General features: G+C 37.0%; 1 protein-coding gene across 1 annotated transcript; it reads right to left on the bottom strand.

The window, feature by feature from the left end:
• Positions 1 to 2,840: 2,840 nt before the first annotated feature.
• Positions 2,841 to 19,297, bottom strand: cry2 (cryptochrome circadian regulator 2). The gene is made up of 13 exons (XM_032545587.1): positions 18,991 to 19,297; positions 17,730 to 17,838; positions 15,321 to 15,463; positions 13,109 to 13,293; positions 12,494 to 12,582; positions 11,561 to 11,692; positions 10,730 to 10,855; positions 9,731 to 9,916; positions 8,101 to 8,252; positions 5,544 to 5,746; positions 4,342 to 4,422; positions 3,830 to 4,261; positions 2,841 to 3,423 (listed from the first exon to the last, which is right to left on the bottom strand). Exons 1-12 carry the CDS (start codon positions 19,146 to 19,148, stop codon positions 3,849 to 3,851), a joined length of 1,977 nt encoding a protein of 658 aa, XP_032401478.1. The 5' UTR covers positions 19,149 to 19,297; the 3' UTR covers positions 2,841 to 3,423; positions 3,830 to 3,848.
• Positions 19,298 to 20,380: the final 1,083 nt, after the last annotated feature.

Here is a 20,380-nt window from a genome sequence, read left to right as displayed (position 1 = left end):
TTCAGCTGTTCAAAATGAATGAGTGGACCTGCAGAGCTGCTGCCTCACAGAGCAGCGCTTCCCCATGACGCAGCTCCTTCAGACTAGCCAGCAGCAATTAGCAAACACCTGGTGAAACTTTGCACCTGCAGAGCTCTTTATACCAGCTACTGTCAGTGCAACACTGTTGTTATAGGGTTAATACAGGAGCCATGTTGTGATGACTTTCTAAAGGCAGTGTTTCAGAAAGAGCAGGAGTTTTTAAAGGGACAGAGGCCCAATTTCAAGGCATTAAATCAGGACGTACAATTTCTTCCAAGTCAGCTAGGCTACTAACTTAACAATTTAAGTTAATAGTCTGTGCTGTAAAATTGCACTACGTGTCTAGAAAATATATAATGCTCTCCCTTTAAGAGGCGGCTTAAAGCATGGTTGGTGGGTGATTAATCAACACCTTTTAGGAGTTTTCTATTTCAGTCAATATTTTGTGAAAGATATCGTCTTACAAACACTTTGATATTAATTTGGCAGAAAAAAACCACTTGTTCTAATTCACTTCGTAAAGAAGGTCTGGATTTAGTAGCGGTTTTAACCGCTAACGTTTGGCCATGACGTACGTAACGCGGCAGTTCGACGCCATGACGCTTACCGGAAATGGTCTGCGCTGTAAACAGCCGTCCTCCACTGCGAAGAGAGAAGTGCCGAGCTAAAAAAGATGACTGTTAATGTTAATTCAAAAATGTACGGAAGAGGATTAGGGCCACCTAAAAAAAAAAAAAGAATTCTGAGATTAAAGTCAGAATTCTGAGATTAAAGTCAGAAAGTCAGAATTCTGACTTTAATCTCATAATTCTTTTTTTTTTCGGTGGCCCTAATCCTCTTCCGTAAAAATGTGTCCAACACGGACCGAAAAGAAACTGTTTTGTTCACTTCCTTCGGTGTCGACGCTAAACTGCTTCTTCTGTTTTTGACAGTAGGAAAGGAAACGTGAAGTGTGAATTACCGCCACCTAGTGGTATGGAGTGTTTCATGATTTAATTTCGAATATCGTCTCCTTTCGAAATAATAAAGTAACATAATAAAGTTTTCCTAAATTATCTTTTGGCAATAAAAAATGGGTTATTTTATTTATTTATTTTTGCCAAACTCACATTTGGAAAAAATGACTAAGACCATCATTTTAGGAAGGTGACAACTTCTTTCTACAGGGAAAATTAAATTTAAAAACAGCACAGAAAATAAACATCATCGTTCACAACTTCTATTTGCTAATTGAGCCTGAGAAATCCAAGTCAATGAGAGAAATTCCAGGCAGACTAGAGGAGATGAACATCTAGCTGAAATGTGTAGGGAAGCAAAACTTTAATTGACTTTGTTGTTTTTATTTGCTCTTCCCACTGCATTCTTGTCTTCATTTTTTATTTATTTTTGTATCTATTTTTGAGTGTTATGTTTGTTTTGGTGACTATGGATCAATAAGATTACATGCAATATTTAAATGAAACCAATTTTGTCAATACAAAGTTTGAATTTCTAATGATTTTATAATCTGAATACAATAAAATAACTGATTTAGTCTCCCTTCTGATTACATTTCTAATGATTCCCACTGACCAGACTAGTGGACCCAAGTAAAACCCTCAATCAAAACTTAGAATCCACACACATACAGTTGAGTGCTTCATATATTTTATATACAAACAGATAAATTAAGAGTGAAGAACAAGAAATAATTTTTACTCTATAAAGTCAGGTTGCACAAAAAGATGCAACGATTCACCTTAATGTTTCCCAGCCTGCAGAACAACTACAGGGTCTACAGAATCTGGCTGAGTTTTCTAACTGCTGGCAAAAATATCAGCTATTCCTAAAATATTCACTTTTAATATTTACATATAAACAAAGAGTTACCAAGAACAGAATAGAGTGAAGTGGATTTAAACATTCATACAGATTCATCCAGAAACAAGAAGTCAGTGAAGTGTAACATCGGGTTCAGGCTGCAGAACAAAGTTCTGCTGATGAGTCTGTAAGAAACTCTAATTTCTAGAATTGACATTAAATGGGCTCTAAGGAAGGGGTGTCCAAACGTTTCGCAACAAGGGTCAGATCACAAAGTTTTGAGTATTGAGGAGCCATATTGTTTTTTCCAACTTAAAAATGCATAATAAATTATACATGCAATATTTAATGAAGCAAAGAGTCGTTTTCTTTGTATTACTAAAAGCTGGACAGTTTCCTAACTTTATTGTTTTTCAGTTTATTTGGTTTAAAATATCTTTTAGTCAATTGCCTGCAACAAAAATGACATTGTTCTTTAAAATTAGCAAGTTTAATAGAAGTATTAATGTGCTATAATTTTTAAAACTAATAATTAAAACTCAAAGAAGTTTGTTAAAAAAATAATTAAATGTGTCATTAAAACTCTCATGCTAAAAATTACAAAAATGGAGGGCCACATTCAGCGTTTAAGAATCATTTCAGAAGAAAATTATTCAAAAAATAAATATTTTTTCTGAATAAAAATTGTATTCTGAAAACAATTTTTTTTTTGGAAATTATTTTCAAAAAAGTAATTTCTAAAAATTATGTTTCAGAAATAATTTTCTGGAAAATTATTTCAGAAAAAAAAATCACAAATAATTTAATCATTAATTTTCATTCAATATTTTCAAGAATAATTTTTTCTGAATAATTCAGAAAAACATTTAAAGTACATTATTTTTTGGAAGTTCTGATAACTAAAGTTTCTCATCAGAAACAATTACAAAGGTTGAATTTTGATCTTTTAAAATACAGAATATTAAATTATGTTACTCCATTTTGTGGCAGCAGCTGAGTAGAAATTTTGTTTGATTTTCTTTCATGTTTTAACTAATTCAAATTATTTAGAGGGTCTGACGACACCTGAACCCGATGTTAAACACGTCACACTCACGACTGAATACGAAGCCTCTGCAGACCTGGACAGTGCTCATCCTGAATACTTTAAATTACATTGTACAAAAATTTAAACCCTTTAAATTGTTGCTGGTTTTTCAGACTGGATCAAACCGTTACAAGGGGAGCATGAACATAAACCTGGATCACAGGAGGCAGTCCTGATGCTGCCAGAAGGATCAAATGATTTCCATCTTTAAATGAAGTCCATGATCAGAGAGACACTCTGATCTAATGAAATCCTTAGAAAACAAAAGGTGGAGCTGTATAAAATAACACACAATTCATCTTACGGACATTATATGGCCTAAAATAAGGTTTTTAGACCAGACAGCAGTCTGTGTGTGAACGTGTCTGCAGTTTCTGTCTTGATTTGGGTTAACTGGGGTTTTAATGTGCTGCTTCTCTTCCATTTGTTGCATCATGTGCCTCCAGATCCAAAGGAGCGTTCCTTAGTTTCCAACTGGATGGAGGAAATATACAGATTGTTCTCAGAAACTGCACCTGATGAGACAAGAGAGCGAAAACGATCAGTTTATGCACAAAACAAGTTGGAGATGTGTCTATAATAAAGAAATAGTTAAAGTTCTGCCCCGTTTCATATGGATATGATTTAAGTCTTCCACACCAGGAAAAATATAGAGAACCGTCATTTGTCAACAACTGACGTAAACTGAACTGAACTGATGTGAAAAAAAAATCACATCAGTTTGAAAGACTAATAAATAATATTTATTTAATAATATTTTAACAGTTTGTTTTTGGGTTTTATTCTGGCATAACCGGACCTTTAAGAACATCCATGACCCGGATTTGGCAAAAAATGAAAATGAGTTTGAGAGCCCAAAAAACCAGCGAAATAAAACTGAACTAAAATGAAAAACCAACCTATTAAAACCGTGGTAACTACCTTGTCTGTCCACTTAATGTCACTCCTGCACTGCTGCTGCCGTCTCCTCCTCCATCCTCTCTTCATCCACCTCCTCCTGCATCCTCTCCTCCTCATCCTCTTCCTTCGCCATCGGGCAGGACGGACGTTCTCTCCGTCTTTGGCTTCGCCGGCCCTTGTGGGCGACGCCTTTCCTTCTCGGGGGCAGCGAGGACGGACTGGCGGACGGTGAGGGGCAGGAGGAGGAGGGAGATCCGGGTTTGGATCGAGGTGCGGGGCTTTGTGGCGGACTGGAGGCAGGAGAGGACGGCCAGCCCGAGGAGGTGCAGTGATCCTGGAACAACCGATGGAGCGACACGTTGTCCTGGTCCGGAACCGGCGCCGAAGTGGAGGAATCTGGAGCCATCAGACAGACGGCTGCTTCCATGTCGGCGAGAACTCTGGGAGGAGAATCTGGGAGACGGGAGGGAATAATCTGAGTTTAGACCGTTTGAAAACATTTTCCACATCTGAGGAAGAAAACTTTACTGTACCGGGTCCACTGCTGGTCTGAGACTCGTCTGTCATCGGCGGCTCTGCTTCCTCCTGGATCGTCGGTACCGACGCTAGTAGGCCTAGAACACAAATATGTTATTTAATTAAAGATGACCTATTATGTTTCATTGAACAGGTTATGGTATTTATTACATTGTTTTGCACAAAATTTAATAAATACTTAGATAATCAGATTTTAGTGTAGTCATTCTGCCTATTTTTGAGCTGTTTTTGGGACTCCTGTCACTTTTAATCCAAATAAGGAGCTGCTGACCACTGCCCCCAGCTCAACGTTTACACTCACACATAAAAAAGGCTTCAAAAAGATGCAAAATTTTACAAGAGTATAGCTTTGAAAACAATAGCAGAGCCTCCTGCACAACCAAAATAATGCAGCAACTGGTTTCTGGATGATAAGTTAACAACAAAACAACAAAAAAAACAACATCTTTTTTTGCAAAAGACAGCCATTGTACAGCACATACAGTGATAAAACAGCTGACCAAAGCCGGAGCTCAGCTAGGGTTGCTAAGTAATGGACAAAACTCTGCTGCAGTTGCTAGGGAACACGCAGTGTAACTCAACAATTGGGAGGCTTTTGAAACGGCTTGTTTTTCAGACACCAGAATACATTAACTTATTGCCAAAAAACAATTGGATGGTTTTTTTAAACGCTTGGGTTGTTCATAGAAGCAGTTGAGGCCCAAAGGACAGTATAAAAACACGCTAAAAGTCAGTTTTGCATAATAGGTCCCCTTTAAACCTCCCACTGTTTAATCTATGATCAGAGCATCTCTTTAAAGCAAACCTTCAAAATCTGACACAAAGACATTTAGGACTTCGTAGGCTAAGGAACAAAAAAACAAAACAAAACAGTAGAAAAGAAATTTTGGGGAAATTTTATGCTTTTTTTTATTACGGAAAATGTGTGATAATATTTGGTTTTGGTCTACAGTGATTTAGAAATCCTATGTCTACAAGATACACTTTTTGTTTCATTAAAATATTTTGAAGTTAAAGTAGAATGAAGTAAAAATATTAATATTTTGGCAATTTTAATAAAAAAGATAACATTTCATTGGCCTCAAGTAGCTTCAGCTTAATTTCGGCCCACAAGCCAAAGAGTTTGGACACCACCAGTTTAAACATCTCCTAGCTGCTCCCTTTAGGCGGCGCTACAGCAGCTCAGTACTGTACTTACTGAGTCCCCTGTAATGGGACAGCTGCTGGTAAACTTGCTTCATGCGCTCGATGTTGAGCCGGCTGCCTTCTGCGTGGTTTATCATCGGTTTGGGGTAATCCACTCCCACCACGCAGTTCGCCGCCTTCTGCAGAGACTCCGGGGCGTTCCACGGCTCATAGATGTAGCGGTTCGGAAAGTCCTTCAGGATGGGAATGTAACGCCTGCAGGACGATTCAGTATGTCAAGTTTAGCCATTTTATTAAAACAAGCTAAGACACTAAATTTAGCTTTAATGCTACTATTAGCATCTGGGCAATCACTAGAACATCGGCTAACATTGACTTACTCCATTCAGTAAATGTGGTTTCGCTTTTCTATAAAAATTAGCTAAAATTATCATTAGTATAGATGCTACCATTAACTTCTGGGCTGTCGCTGGCATGTCGACTAATATGCACTTACTCCATTCAGTATGATGTTTATCTTTTCTATTAGAAAATAGATAAACGCTTATTCTAGCTTGATATGCTGCCATTAGCATGTGGGCAATCTTTAGCCTGTTGACCATAAAGCACAAAAAGGAGTGTAATCCCTAAACTAAAATTAGCTAAATTGGTAAGGTTAACACAAATGCTATCATTGGCGTCTGGGGTTTCATTCCCATGTTGTTCAACATTGACTTACTCCATTCAGAATTATCTTTCCTATAAAAATGAGCTAAAAATTTAATTTTAGCTAAAATACCACCATTACCATGTGGGCTATCATTAGCATGTTGAGTATAATTAAAATACTCCATATAGTTTAAAAAAAATAACAAACTTTTCTATCAAAATTAGCTAAAATGCTAATTTTAGCTAAAATATCACTAGAATGTTGACTAACATTGGCTAACTCCATTCTCTACTAGCCTCCAATGCACTTGCATTGCTATGGCAGACACCAATAATATAACTGTTTAACATTGTCCGACCCTAATTTCCAGAATAATCATCATGGACCAAAGTCTTCCTGCAATATTACATCAGCTCTGCATCCGTTTGCGTTTTTACAGTGCAACCCAACCCCACTGTGTAGGCAACATTTTACTGCTTTCTGCTTCTGTAGTTTACTTCTCCATCGATTTATCAAATTTTCATCCAAGAAAATTTGTCGACGGTAAAGAATTTGTCCGTTAAAGCGATCCGGTACCGTATGCTGGTGCACAGCTCGAGCCGAGTGCTGCAGAGCTGTGGTTTGAAATCTGTGCTTGAAATTTACCACACTTCCTGTAGTCAAGCAGTTGGTACAGGAAGTGCATCCTTCATAAACAGACAGAACGACACAACCTGAGATGCACTGGCCATCTGAGATTGAAATCTGTCAGTTTGCTCTCGATTCGCTCCGTTCTTCGTCTGTAAACCAACATTCTTTGTTTTGAATTCAGTAAAACTGATCAAAATTAGGGTCAAATGCAGAGAAGCAGAAATTATGATAATCTATCAGTTTCCCCATTTGCTATAGGCTTTACACCTTCTCAGCACTTGTTTTATGCTTTATGCATGCATAACAGCAGGAGTGCTTTTATTGTGAAAAGAACAGAAATGTTCCATTTTCTAAGGTTTAAATATCTGTTAGAACTGGGCGATGAAACAGTTTTATCAATTAAGTAAATTTTTGGTTTTTGATTATTTAATTTTTAGAAAATAAGGAAATTTTTCACCCAATGCACTCCTCAAGTTTCCATAGTTCAGAGTGATGTGAGCGCGCCCAGAGCCGCCATTTTGTTTGAAAAGCGTGTTTATCAGCTTCTATTTATGTGGAATTTGAATTCAGGTCAACTCTATGACAAAATATTAGGTATAGGTTAAGATTTTTTTTTTTATATTACAGCAACAAAGTCATAATATCATGAGAACATATTCATAATATTAGGAGAATTAAGTATTCATTTTATGAGAATTCCAACACGAAAAATACATTTACAGATGATACTGAACAGAAATAGTTAATCTTTTGACACATCAGCATCAAATTATTACCAGTCCTACCAGTCCTAATAAAGTCCACCTTTGTCTATTTTGAAGAAAGAACCACACAAACTCAGGTTTATCAAATCCCTTTTCACATTAAAACAACTTTTTTTGTAATTTCAAGACGTTTTTGTTTTCTGGTAAAATTGCATTCTTCTTCTGCTAATATGACCACATTCTCATAATTAAACAAACATTCTTCTAGACTGGCCCTGAAGTCCCACCAATGACATAAAAAGCACTTTTACAAGTCATCTATATATTTTTTATATAAAAGTGAGAGGAAAAGAAATTGGTAAATCTGATATTTAGTTTTTAAGCCATATCTATGGAGCTAAGTTGGGGCCATAAAGTTTGTTCAAGAGAGAAAAAAAAATGTAAATTAAAATTTTTGAATCTGAAAAAATAAAACATTTTGAAACGCATGCATGGCCCCAATTTAGTTCCATACACATTGCTCAGTTGTAGTATCTCTTAGCGGTGAATTAGCAGATTTGACATCAAAGAAAGCCAGAAAAGCGTTTAAGCTTGTAGTCAGTCGGGCGTGCGGGCGCTAAGCTGACCTGATGTAGTCTCCTGATGGGTCGGTCCTCCTCCCGAAGCCCACGGGACAGTAGCAGTGAAAGAACTGCTGGAAGAAGGCGCTGCAGGACAGCCACATCCAGCTGCCGCCGTTCACGCTCCAGTCGGCGTCCAGCAGCAGCTCCTCAAACACCTGCAGGAAAAACAACAACACGCCATCAGTCGACTTAAACTAAAGCCGGGAAAATTCCTGATGTTTTAAAGCGGAAATATTTTTTTCTTCCCTAGATTAGGGCTTGTTGCTTTTGAAACATAATCAATGAAACATTAATGAACAATCTGATGCGTAATGACGGCTAAATGACATGTTTCAATTGTTGACTGTGTGTTCTATGACTTTATATTTTTGTGTTTTTATGATGTGAAATGCCTTGTGGCTGAAATGTGCTACACAAATATGATTTGATTTGACAATAAATTAATAATATATGTATATTGCGATAACATGATTAGTATCAATAAGTAATACATCTGATATTATCAATAATTTCACTGAGCTCCAATCCAGAACAGCACGGCATTCTGGGAAATGTAGGCAGAGAAATGGCTTTAGCAGCTCATCCTCTCACTGTTAGCTAAGCAAAACTTGCGGAATCAACTGACTCACTCGCTCTTTGGTTACCTAGCAACTCTCTCATTCTTTGGTTACCTAGCAACAACCTGTTGAGTAACTTGCAGCAGCAGCAGGTTAAGGTTTCACTATGATGCCTCGTAATTGCTTAAAAGTAAATAAACACCGTGGAGTGAAAACTGTGGATAAAACAGGAAAGATCACGCCACCAGTTTGGCAGTTTTCCAGATATATAAAACAAACAGCTAATCAATAATAATCAATAGTGACTGATAGGAAATGCTTAAACAGATATACGTTTTTCAGCCATATTGTTCAGCCCCACTCTAGATATAAATCTATAAACAATTTGGTTTCTGTCAAATCTGTCAAGATGCAAGAAAGGACTAAAATAAATTCTATGTTGGACAGATAACAACTGCTTTAGGAGACAGTTTGTTCAAACTGAACAAGCTGTGGCTCTTATACATTTTGAAATATTTTATACTATTTCATGACTGTTATGAATATCATAATGCTCTATGTACAAACAAGACAATTGGTCCAGTTTCTATTGTTTACTGAACTTTTAAAAATTAAAAGTTCTTTAATTTATAATCTACCTGGCTGGTCTGCAGGGCGCCGCCACAAAGGGCAACACCGCAAAACAAGTCAAAACCACTTATTCTGATTTTTAAGTGATCAGTGGTGGTTGATTAGCTAATGTAAACACCTAATCTGTCAGAGTTAGTGAGTGTTGTTGCCTTATTTTAGTGTTAACTCAATGGGAAAAGACCAAACTGTGCAGCAAATCTACATGTTAGGTTTGTCAAAGTCAAGCTAGCATGACTAGCCTACTCCCCATTTCCTCTATTTTTTTTTATTAAAACTTTTCACTGACATGTGAAATGTGATACCCTTGGACCTAGTTATCAATTTGTCAATATATTGACATTGTGTGCCTTTTGCTAATATTTTGCACAATTGTGTCATTTTCCTGACCACCGATATTCCTGACTCAATGAATAGCAATGGCGCATGTTAGCGCACAATAGTCTGACCTTCATCCCGTTCTCCCAGCTGATCCACAGGTCGCCTCTGGTGAGGAAGCAGGCCACGGCGTGCCGCGCCCGGTGGTGGATCCAGCCCTCCTGCCTCAGCTGAGTCATGATGGCATCGATCCAGGGGAAGCCAGTCCGTCCCTCGGCCCACTTGGCCAGTGCCTCTGGGTTCTGGTCCCATGGGATCTGTTGACAAACAGGTAAATAAGCTTTAATCTCTGCTGTGGAGCTACAGAGTAAACATTAATGCCCGCCCGTACACTTTTCAACCATTTTCAAGGTAAGTTTTCAAACTTTCAGCATCACATTTTGAAAATACAAACAAATGAACTGAAAAAAAGAGACATTTTCTATTCATTATTTTAGGATATTTTATTCTGCAATAATATTCTACATTCTGCAGCAGGGAGAAGATAACTGAAATACAACAAAATAAATTTTTTGAAATGGTTGTCTCATACACCTGGCTGGTCTGAGAACAAAATACTAAATTAACACACATAAAAAACATGTATAAGATATAAGCCAGCCTTTATTTTAATTACACAGATCATTAAGTCATTAATAATAAGAAATATTCATCAAATTGAAACAATACAAACAAATGACCTATATGCCCAAATGAAATGCTTAAAACACAATATGCATAAAACGTTGCCCAAAGAAATTCTCAAAGAAATGTTCTCACCAAATTTTCTGGCAATTAGCAAATAGAAATAATTTGGTTTTGGTGATTCCAACTAACCTGAGAAGTTTAGTCTGATTTAACTTCAAACAGTGAGAAAAAAAAAGAGTCTTTAATAAAAATGATCTGGTTTCAACTGTAAGTAACGTTTTCAAAATTTATGCTTTTAGTCAAAACTCTTCATTTTGAACATCAAATACTTTCAAGGACTTGATAGATAAATCAAGCACTTTCCAAACCTTGAAAACACCTAATTGAAAATTCAAGCATTTTCAAGGATTTCAAACACCTGTACAAACCCGTCTCATGCTCACCTGCACGCAGATGGGGTTTCCCTCCATGCGGTCAAAGTTTGGGTTGTTGGTGGCGGCGGTGTAGAAGAACTCCCTCCATAGGAGCTGGCCATACAGCGACAGAGGAGGACTGCTCCGCTTGCAGAGCTGAGGAGGAGGAGAAGAAGAAGAAAACCCAGAGAGACAAAGATTAAGTTTGGTTCTGGATCAAAACTGGAATATTCAACCACCTTCATGTCCAAACCACCTTGTACAGAATTCTTACTGCTTAGGGCAAGTTAGGCTGAAGACTTTAAGAAATTTTTTATGACACATCTAATAAACTTTAAGACTAACGTCAAAATAAACACAAATTAAACAACCACAGACGTTTTATTCAGAATGTTTATTTTACTATAAAGCATGGCTCTTTAGTCCAGTATAAAAGTTTCCAGAGACGAAGAAAACGTACAAATGCCCAAATGGTGGACAACTACAACTGCATAATTTGTGTTTGTCCACAATAGCTCTGCTTTACAAACTGCAGTTTGTAACTTTTATAAAAATATGTTTCTTACATTTTTGTTAAAAGTGTCATCATGTGTCAAATAAAAATCTAAGTCCTCTGCCTTCTCCCAGTGTTAGGTACAGAAAAAACAGCCAATCAGATCCAGGAGAAGGGCTTTAGCGCCGTCAATCATGCCCGTGAGCAATCGAGATTGTTCTCTGGCTCTGATTGGTTGTTTCTCCTTGTTGCCAGAAAGGGCAGCTGTCTGTAAAACAATAAAAAGGACTAAACAGATGTTTCTCACAGTTGTGCTTTGTTTTGGACAGAAGCTGTTTGTGTTTACTGGAGCCAGTCGCTCTCAGTACCTTCATGTAGATCTCTCTGAGGTTGTAATAAAGCATCCTGCAGGACAGGCAGCCGAAGCGCAGGTAGGGGCTGAGGCCTGTGGGGCTGGCATACAGAGAGCAAGTCTTCACCCGAGTGTTGGCCACCCACACCTGAGGAGACGGACGCACAGGTGTGAATCAGTCAGGAGAGCGACAGGTGTGACTCCAATCAGACGCCAAAATGCTAAAAGTAGTTTAATAAAACTCTGCTTTTTTAAAAGTTATTAATTAAAGCTTAATAAATCTACAGTATTTATAAGTTCTTCAGCTTTAGGAGTTTCTGTTTTTCACTAAAACATAAAAAAGCATGTTCAATATTAGATGAACTTATTGAAGTTAGAATTTATAACAGTGACATATAAAAGTGAAATGTCTCAGTAAATAATCTCACACTGATGCTGCTCATTATGTGGGATTTTTATGGAGGACTAATCCTGCCAAAACTGGCAAATAAATTAATAAAATATGAGATTGTACTTCAGCAAGTTTCCAAAATTTTGTTCTTATTCCTGAGAACAATTTTTTTTTTCTAACAATGAAGTAAAAAAAAAGATTAGAAAATTGGATGCTTTTCAAAATAAATAAATAAATAAGGCTTATGTGCAACACTATTTTTTCAGTTTTGGCTCTAATGTTTTTATACAGATTTTGTTCCGTCAATAAAATAAAATAAACAAATAATAATAATAATAAAAACTGATTTTTTTGCTTAATTAAAATATTAGGTTATTAGCTAATTGTTGAAAAATTCTTGACTTCCAAATGATTTTTATGCAATTTTGTAAAAATTGCTTTAAGGTGTGTTCATCTTTATCCTGATTCGATAGGTTATTATTATCTGAGTTTTTCACATGATTTAACCACCAAAACAAGCGTTCTTGTCCTGCCGCTCGGCTCTAGTGTCAGTTTTACGTTTTTGTCCAGGTATCTGCTCAGTCGGTCCAAAGCCTCCGACTCTCCTCCGCGCCACACAGCTGGAGGTAACCCCTCTGTCCTGAAACCTGCACACACATTTAAATCAAATCAAATTAAAGTAGTAGTGTAATAAAATGCAAAACAAAGCTCTTTAGAAGCTGGGAAGCAAGAATTTGAATGAAAAAATTATTAAAGAAAGCAAGATATCAAACATTTTGGTAAGCAAACCATTTATTTCCAAACTCTACAGCTTTAAGATCCACACACCAAGTGTTAATAATGAATTAAAAGAGCTTCTTGTGTTTACATTAAAAATCAGGATTTTTTAAGGGTCTAAGAAAAGCTACAGTCACGTTTATTTAATGGTTTCTAAGATTTATATTGGTTCATAATTGATTTCTTGTCAAAACTGCTGCCTTAAATTCTCCTTAGGCGTTCCACAGGGCTCACAGTTAGATCCCTTTCTTTTTATTGCTACCTTTAGGTCATAACATTTGTAACAATAAGAAAATTTTGCATATTTATTTATATATATAAAATAAAGAGCAGCAATTATTTGTTTTGATTTAATGTGGATTAAAACGGCCTGCGGGTGGATCTGGAGATGCTTACCTAGCTCCTCCAGTGAAGGTATACTGTACAGCTGGTCGTGGTTGTCGGAGATTTTGCCGAGGCATCGGTTCATCTGTTGCTGGCTGACGGAAGCCAGAGGTCTCCTAGGCAACTCCAGTCGGCTCACAATGGTCTGAAAGCGCTTAAAGGTCAGAGGCGGGTTGTTGTTGTTCATCTCGATTATCCTGCAGGCATGAAAACAGCAGAGGAGGATTACAGCTCTGCTGCATTTAAAGTTGGTTTATTCCAGGAATTCAACCTGGAAACCAAAACTAATGAATTATATAGAGTCATTAAAGCACAGACTGATGTAATCCATGCATTTATTTTCGGTTATCTTCCATGGTAAACAATTAAAACTACGGAAATTATATTTGTTGAAAAGTAATTTATTTATTGGTAGAATTTAAAAAAGCTACTTTCCAGACTACATGTTCTAGATTTTTTTCTGCAGCATTTTTATTGACATTTAGGGAATTTGAGTTCGAAATAATAGCGTTTTACTATCTGTGTTCCACAATAATGGAGCTGTGTGATGCTAAAATTGGCTTTACATTTCTGAAGTGTGCTGTAAAACCATTTCAAAGTTTGAGACTTTATTTTTAAAATCTAGAACAAAACTTATCAAATAAGGAATTCATTTTGCAGAAGGTTCCTTAAATCTGGAATAAAACTCCACCTGTTTATAGTTGCCTTTGATACATTATTAGTAAAACATCAATCAATATTTTGATGTGTAACAATGGCACTTGACAAAATGTAATGCTTCAGTTAATGACTGCGTGTTTTGTGACTTTGTATGTTTTATGACATAAAGCACTTTGAAATGGCTTGTTTTATACAAATAACCTTTTTATTATTATTTGTTTTATGCCTTTGTTTAGCATTTTATGTCCAGTTTCAGAACAGCTCCACCCTGCGCTTAATGAAGAACATCTGAATGAATCAGAACCAATCCGTGTTTTCATCAGTCGTCTGGCTGCTGCTGCCTCAGTTTTAAACAGATCAGCTGCCCTGTGGACTTTTTTAAGTTTCCTTCTTACACAACTTGCTCAGGATCTGCAGCAGGGACAGCGTCCCGTTGGCTGGGTCCGCTCTGAATGAGCGCATTTTCACAACGCCGGAACGCACAAAGCCCGGCTTCACCCAGCTGGTACACTAACACACAGGCCGGCGGTAATCCGCTGGTTACGTAACGCTGCACTGGTCATGCAGCAGCGCAGAGAGGCATGGAGAAAGTTCTTCACTCTCGCTCGTTAAAACCCACTTATCCCAGCACATGGGTGCAGTGTGTGACCTGCAGTGACAGCAGCCAGCCACTGGGGGCTCCACCGAGTCTGACACACTGGAGATTCACTTTAGCTGCGACTCAAACGGGCTTTAAAGTCCTGATTCAGAGAAAATTTGACCAAAATGTATTTATTTATAAAATAAATTTCTAGAAGTTTAATTTTTCTTAACATCCCAGTTATTTCTATGTTTCTACCATATTTTTATATTTGTTCATATATATTTACTTTATTCAATTATTTGACTTGACTTTAAAAACTGCTATTTTTTTAAGTTTCGATGTGCTTTCTTTTGTGAACAATGAGCATAAAAGGAGTTCTGATTCTAAATATAGTGTTAAATTACATTAGAGAAAGTTACCGTGCTTCATTAAGAATGTCAGATGCAGCCAGGAAGACCCGAAGTTACAGATTTTACCACCATAAAGCTTCTCCAATTTGTAGATGCGCACCGGTTGCAGTTTTCTGGCTGATCGCCAGTCTTTAAATAATCTGAAATTTATTTATTTTATAAATGACACCATCAGGTATTATAGATAGAGATGAACCTATACAAGATTAATATCTCAGATTGTAATTCCTGAGAATAAGTCTGACAGCACTTGGACTCCTCTAAATATATACTAAAGTTCCTATATTATTAAAAACTCTACAGTTTCTCTCCTTTCTTTTAGCAAGTGCTCAGGTCTGTGATGAAAAGACATGAATATCATCATCAGTTGTTCTAAAAGTGTTCAAAAATATTTCTTTATCCATATATTACTTTAGGATATAAGTTGTTTTGAGTTTTAAATCAGAGTTATTAAAGACACAAGAAGCTCATTCTATGGGAAATAAAATAATTTTATAGTTTTAATCTTACATTCCTCCTTTAAATGATACCCCTTGCTTGTAGAAGCTGAATTTCACTGTGAATCACAGACCTGTCCAGGTTGTAGAGGGTGTGCGAGTTCCTGACCACCGTCTCCACTCCAAACTCCTGGGCCATCTTGATGATGGCGGCGTCCCTCTCCTTCCCGTAGGGCTCCGGGTCGTATTCGAACGTCAGCCGGGTCACGTTCCATTCCTGCAGTGGGACGAAACAGAAGCAAAGGTTTGTGAAAAGAATAAATAAAACTGAATGAAGAAAGAAAGAAATGCAGGAAAATCAATAAGATTTTTCATAAATACATGTCTGTATGTGTTTATATGGTGTTCATCATTTAGACAAAGATAAAGACAAAAGATTTAGATGAAAACAAAGACTTAGATGAAGACTAAGACTTAAGTAAAGTCAAAGACAACAAGGCTGATTTAGATGAAGACAAAGATGATTTAGATTTAGATGAAGAAAAAAATTACTTTTATCTAGATGAAGACTAAGACATAGATGATAACTTAGATGAAGAAAGACCAAGATGATAATTCAGATGAAGAGAAACATGGTGGTTTAGATTTAAATGATGACAAGATGATTTAGATTAAGACAAAGATCATGATTTAGTTGAAGATGACAAAGAGAAAGATAAAGATAATGGCAAAAAGCAGCAGAAGAGAAAGAAAGTGGTGTGAACCACTGTTTTATTAGTTTAATTGGAAAGTAAATAGGACCACAAACATAAACAGCAGGCTTGGCGTTCCCATTTATTAAGCCTGACTAAAATCAAAAGAGTCAGCCATTTCCTGTTCTAGTTGTTCTAATTATACACAACAAACGATCGAGACAGAGATGAACAACATGAAAAATGTAGGTCATCGTATTTTGTTTTACTTTGATTGTTTTTTCTTGACTGGACAAACTTGCCAGGCCCTGATTTATAGACGCATTTCTACGAAAATAAGATTACAATGTACTCCTGGTATATACAGGGGTTAGGAGTTGCTTAAATCCATAAATACTTCAGACTCAATATAAAAACTCTTATAACATACTATTTTAATAGTTCAAACTCCAAATATACCTTAATATGCATTAATAAACACAGTAGAAACCGTCTTAGGACAACTGCAGCTAACATCCACAGTCTTCCTTATCTCCAATTGAGGGTTCAACCAATCAGTGCAAAGGAAAATAAATGGGACTCCTGGATTGGCTGTTTTGCAAATGACAACATGACAAACTAGCATTACACCCAGCTCCATTTTCTTTTTAATATGTTATATATGCTCTGCAAACTTTCTCTCAAATAATTTGTTGCATATCCCATGACAAAAAGTTTGAACACAAATAAATCAGTATATTTACACAGCAGAGGACAGCTTATGACATGAAGAAAACATTAGATCAGAAATAAACTTCCAAGCACACCCAACATCACCACAGGTATTCAATCTGCCTCATCCAAGGTCAACCAGAACAAAAGAAGTGGATAAGCTAGTTCTAAGAGGCTGAGGAACTTCCAAGCCAAAGAATGTCCAGCAACTTCAGTCAGCAAAAAGATTAATTTTATTGTCGACTAATGGTTTATTACATTAAAATGAGTTCCAACCAGCTAACAAATAACACCCATTTAGACCTCCTTTCAGTGTTGTAGTTTGGATGCCATCCAGAAGAGGGCGCCACTGGTCATCCTTTAGAGGCGCCAGACATTTGATGAAGAACAAAGATGGCGGCCAGACCAAAAAACGGTAAGGAGAAACGGCCTAAACAGAGTCCAGTGTGGGACGCAAAAATGCACTTTTTATGCGGTTCTGTGTTGAAATATAATCACTTGACAAGCTCATTAATTTAAGTTTCACCTTAATGGCGAAATTCACGATGGAGCAGAGTCAAGTTATTAAAAACTTACTGATGTGCTACGAAGGTGAGGAGGATGTGATGACACAAACCCAGAGGAGATAACAGAAAAATAATGGAAAAAAACATGATGGGATTTCATAAGTTAATGCACTTCATGGAGCTACAGAAGGTATTTATGTATGAATATCTTTCTGTTAATGACGAACCAAGCATTTCACATATTTTACTCCTTCAGCAACCTAAGAGCTTCCTGTTTTCTTATGTTTTATGAATACATTTAAGTTTAAAAATATGAGAAAACCACAATTTTCTCTTTATTCAGTGAGCATTTAATACAGCTGACACAAAATAATGTTTTTTTTAATTCATTGTATAAGATGTAGCCCTTCATGTTACAGAAAGATGGTCGATACTCAGGTTCTTAAGAAAATGGAAGATTATCAATGAATTGTTAGTCGATTAATCAGATCAATCAAATTTAGATTAACTCATTAATTGATAACATGCATCTTAGTGCAAACATATTTCTTCTTTACAAGTAAACACTTTGGTATTTAATCACCACATTCACAGAGATCCTGGTGGAGAATATGACATGTGCAGGAACACCGACCTTAAAGAGCCTCGGGAAGACCTCAGTCGGCTGACCTCTGACCACAAACAGCCTCGAGTTGAGCTTCTTCAGACTGTTGTCCAAGTCCTCCAGAGACTCCAGCAGAAACCTGCACAGAGGAGAGATATCACATGTCAAACAGCTGCAGAGATTCATTCATTATGAAGCTTATTCTGATGTGATCTTTACTGTCTGCATGGATGCTAAAAGCAGGCTTTAAACTCCAGAGATGTATATTCTAATATAATGTAGCCCAGCTTGTAGTTTATGTCCTGAAAACTTGCAATTATCCCCATTATCTACCTTTTTTCTTCCACTCAACTTTCCATTAATTTATTTAATCCAGCGCTCTTTACAGCCACCATCTTTGGCTATCATTTTCTGGAGGCTCTTCACATCCTTGAACCTGTATTAGCCATTTTGTATTTTAAAAAGCTGTTTTAATTAGTCTTCTGCAACATTCTAACGTTTATAGAGACTGAAATTTTCATTTTTTAAAACCAGCAACATAACTTTTACTCACTGGTCTTCAACCCAACTGAGACCTGATTTTACTTTATCTTTACTGGTATTGATTTCATCTCTTTAATTGAGTTGTTTGATTTTGTTTTGAATTGAGATTTTAATAAACTGTGTGCTTATCTTTGTCACTTTATTGTTATGCTTTTTTTTAATCTTATTACTGATGTTCAGCACTTTGTTTCAGTTGTGGCTGGTTTAAAAGCGCTTTATAAATAAAATTGATGATGATTATTTTCATTTACTTTACGGCCTAATCATCAAAATTAGCAAAAACAACGGCGTTGAAGTATATCCCTGTGAATGCAATGAACCTACTCACGATTTTCTCTGTTTGATTTGAATAAGTAAGATGAATTAGCTTCTTGATTTTTTTGGATGTGCCTGCGAATGAAGATTTGTTTATGTTGCTGTAGAAATGTAACAATCTGACAATAACCCCGAAATTGCCCCGAATTCATTAGTTCATATTAAGGATCCCAACTGATTAAATTGCGTTTCTGTAAACGTACACACTGAAGTAATATTTGAGGATCAATTAAAATTGTGACTGTTGTTTATGGAGTTCCTTATGAGCTAGTTTTAGCTAACAGAGCGGAGGCCAAGGCCTTAACTCTGAGGACTGGACATAAAAACATATGAACCCTCGACCTGATAAACCCTCCGAACGACATTAATAATGTCCTGGAAACAATTCAAAGTAACTGTAAGGTTTATGAAAAGATGTCAAAAAATGTCAGACCTCCATCTGTTGATCCCGACGTTAGCGGCTCCGGCGAACCAAGGGTCCAGGACATAAACACAGCGTACCGTGTCCGCTCCGCTAAGGGCCTCTTGCAGTGACGGATTATCATGCAGCCGAAGACCTTTGCGGAACCAGTGCACGGAATTCACCACCATGCTTCCCTCTTATTCCACCATCAGAATAAAATCCACCAGAAAGTCAGCATTAATCCAGAAAAACTGGGATAAATGAGGACATCAACGGGACTTCAGAAAACTTTACCAATGACAGTGAACGGTAGGCGTGGCTAATTGTTGGCTTGCTCCCTGATTGGACAGATAGAGAAACGTCAAGATGAATTACAAAACTGGGCCGCTGTGATTGGCTGGATCGGCAGATAGCAGAGAAAAGCGGTAAGGTGACGAGCTGTGTCACGTTTCTGTTTGCCTCCGATGTAGGGTTGAGCAGGTAGGGGTGAGATGGAGTGCGGGTTACAGACAAATGAAGGCTCTCATTTCAGCTGTGTTCACATTATTATAGGGGCCATGTGATTTATACAGCACAGTTTATAAAGGTAATTTGATTCAGTTATATAAATAAATACGCCAAACCCTGGTAAACAAATTTAAGCATCAAATAGCGTGTTTCACATAAAACAAATGTTAATATTAGGCTAAAAAACAACACAAAACTATTTTACTCTATTTACAAACAACCATAGAAAAAAAGCCAATCTACTGGTAATTACAAAGTTTCCCTAGCTCAGAGAAAATCAGCAGTAACTATCAAATTATGGATTTTTTTTAGTACTGATTTGTGCTCAACTGGTGCTCTTGCCAGAAAAAAGTCTGTTCTCTCTACAATATAATAGCACACCTTGCAAAGACACATGTAAAAGGAGAGATTCAATTCAAAAATACTTTACTCATCCCTAAGGAAAATTAAATGTTGTAAATCATATCATCCAAGTTTCTTTAGTCATTGTGAATGATGATTGTGCAGGCAGGAAAAATCTTCAGTAGCAGTCAATCTTGCAACAAATCTGAAGAGGCCTCTGACTGAAGACTGTTGATCTTCATAGGAATGCACATCCCAACATAGTCACCCCAAGGTTAGGGCGTTCACTGCTCAGAAACAAAAGAGCTCCACCTCTGAGTCTGCAGGCCTCAGCATGTTAGATGTTACAGTTAAAAACAATTAGACCCAAATATGGATTAGTTGAACATTACATTTTATTACAAGTTTTGATGCAGCAGCTCATCCCTGGAGACAGACAAGAATCAGCATAAGCCAGCAGACACCAGTCTGTGAAGTGAGCCTCACCACGAGAGCGCTTCAGTAGCCCTTCTGTCCTGGATGGTGAGGCCGTTTCCCTGGATGGCGAGACACTGGTGGCTGGAGGACAATT

The sequence above is a fragment of the Xiphophorus hellerii genome, chromosome 2 (genome assembly GCF_003331165.1).
Source record: "Xiphophorus hellerii strain 12219 chromosome 2, Xiphophorus_hellerii-4.1, whole genome shotgun sequence".
Taxonomy (NCBI): domain Eukaryota; kingdom Metazoa; phylum Chordata; class Actinopteri; order Cyprinodontiformes; family Poeciliidae; genus Xiphophorus; species Xiphophorus hellerii.
The sequence above is the reverse complement of the archived record's forward strand: the minus strand, read 5'-3'. Positions and strand labels throughout refer to the sequence as shown.

Bases quoted from the DNA above. Each gene is read 5' to 3' on its own strand.
- cry2 (XM_032545587.1), bottom strand. From the start codon at position 19,148: ATGGTGGTGAATTCCGTGCACTGGTTCCGCAAAGGTCTTCGGCTGCAT. The intron at 11,693-12,493 runs GTAAAACTGACA...CCGTCTCCTCAG, and splicing joins GCAGATACCTGGACAAAAAC to GTGTGGGTGGCCAACACTCG. The intron at 5,747-8,100 runs GTCAGCTTAGCG...ATCGTCCTGCAG, and splicing joins CCATCAGGAGACTACATCAG to GCGTTACATTCCCATCCTGA.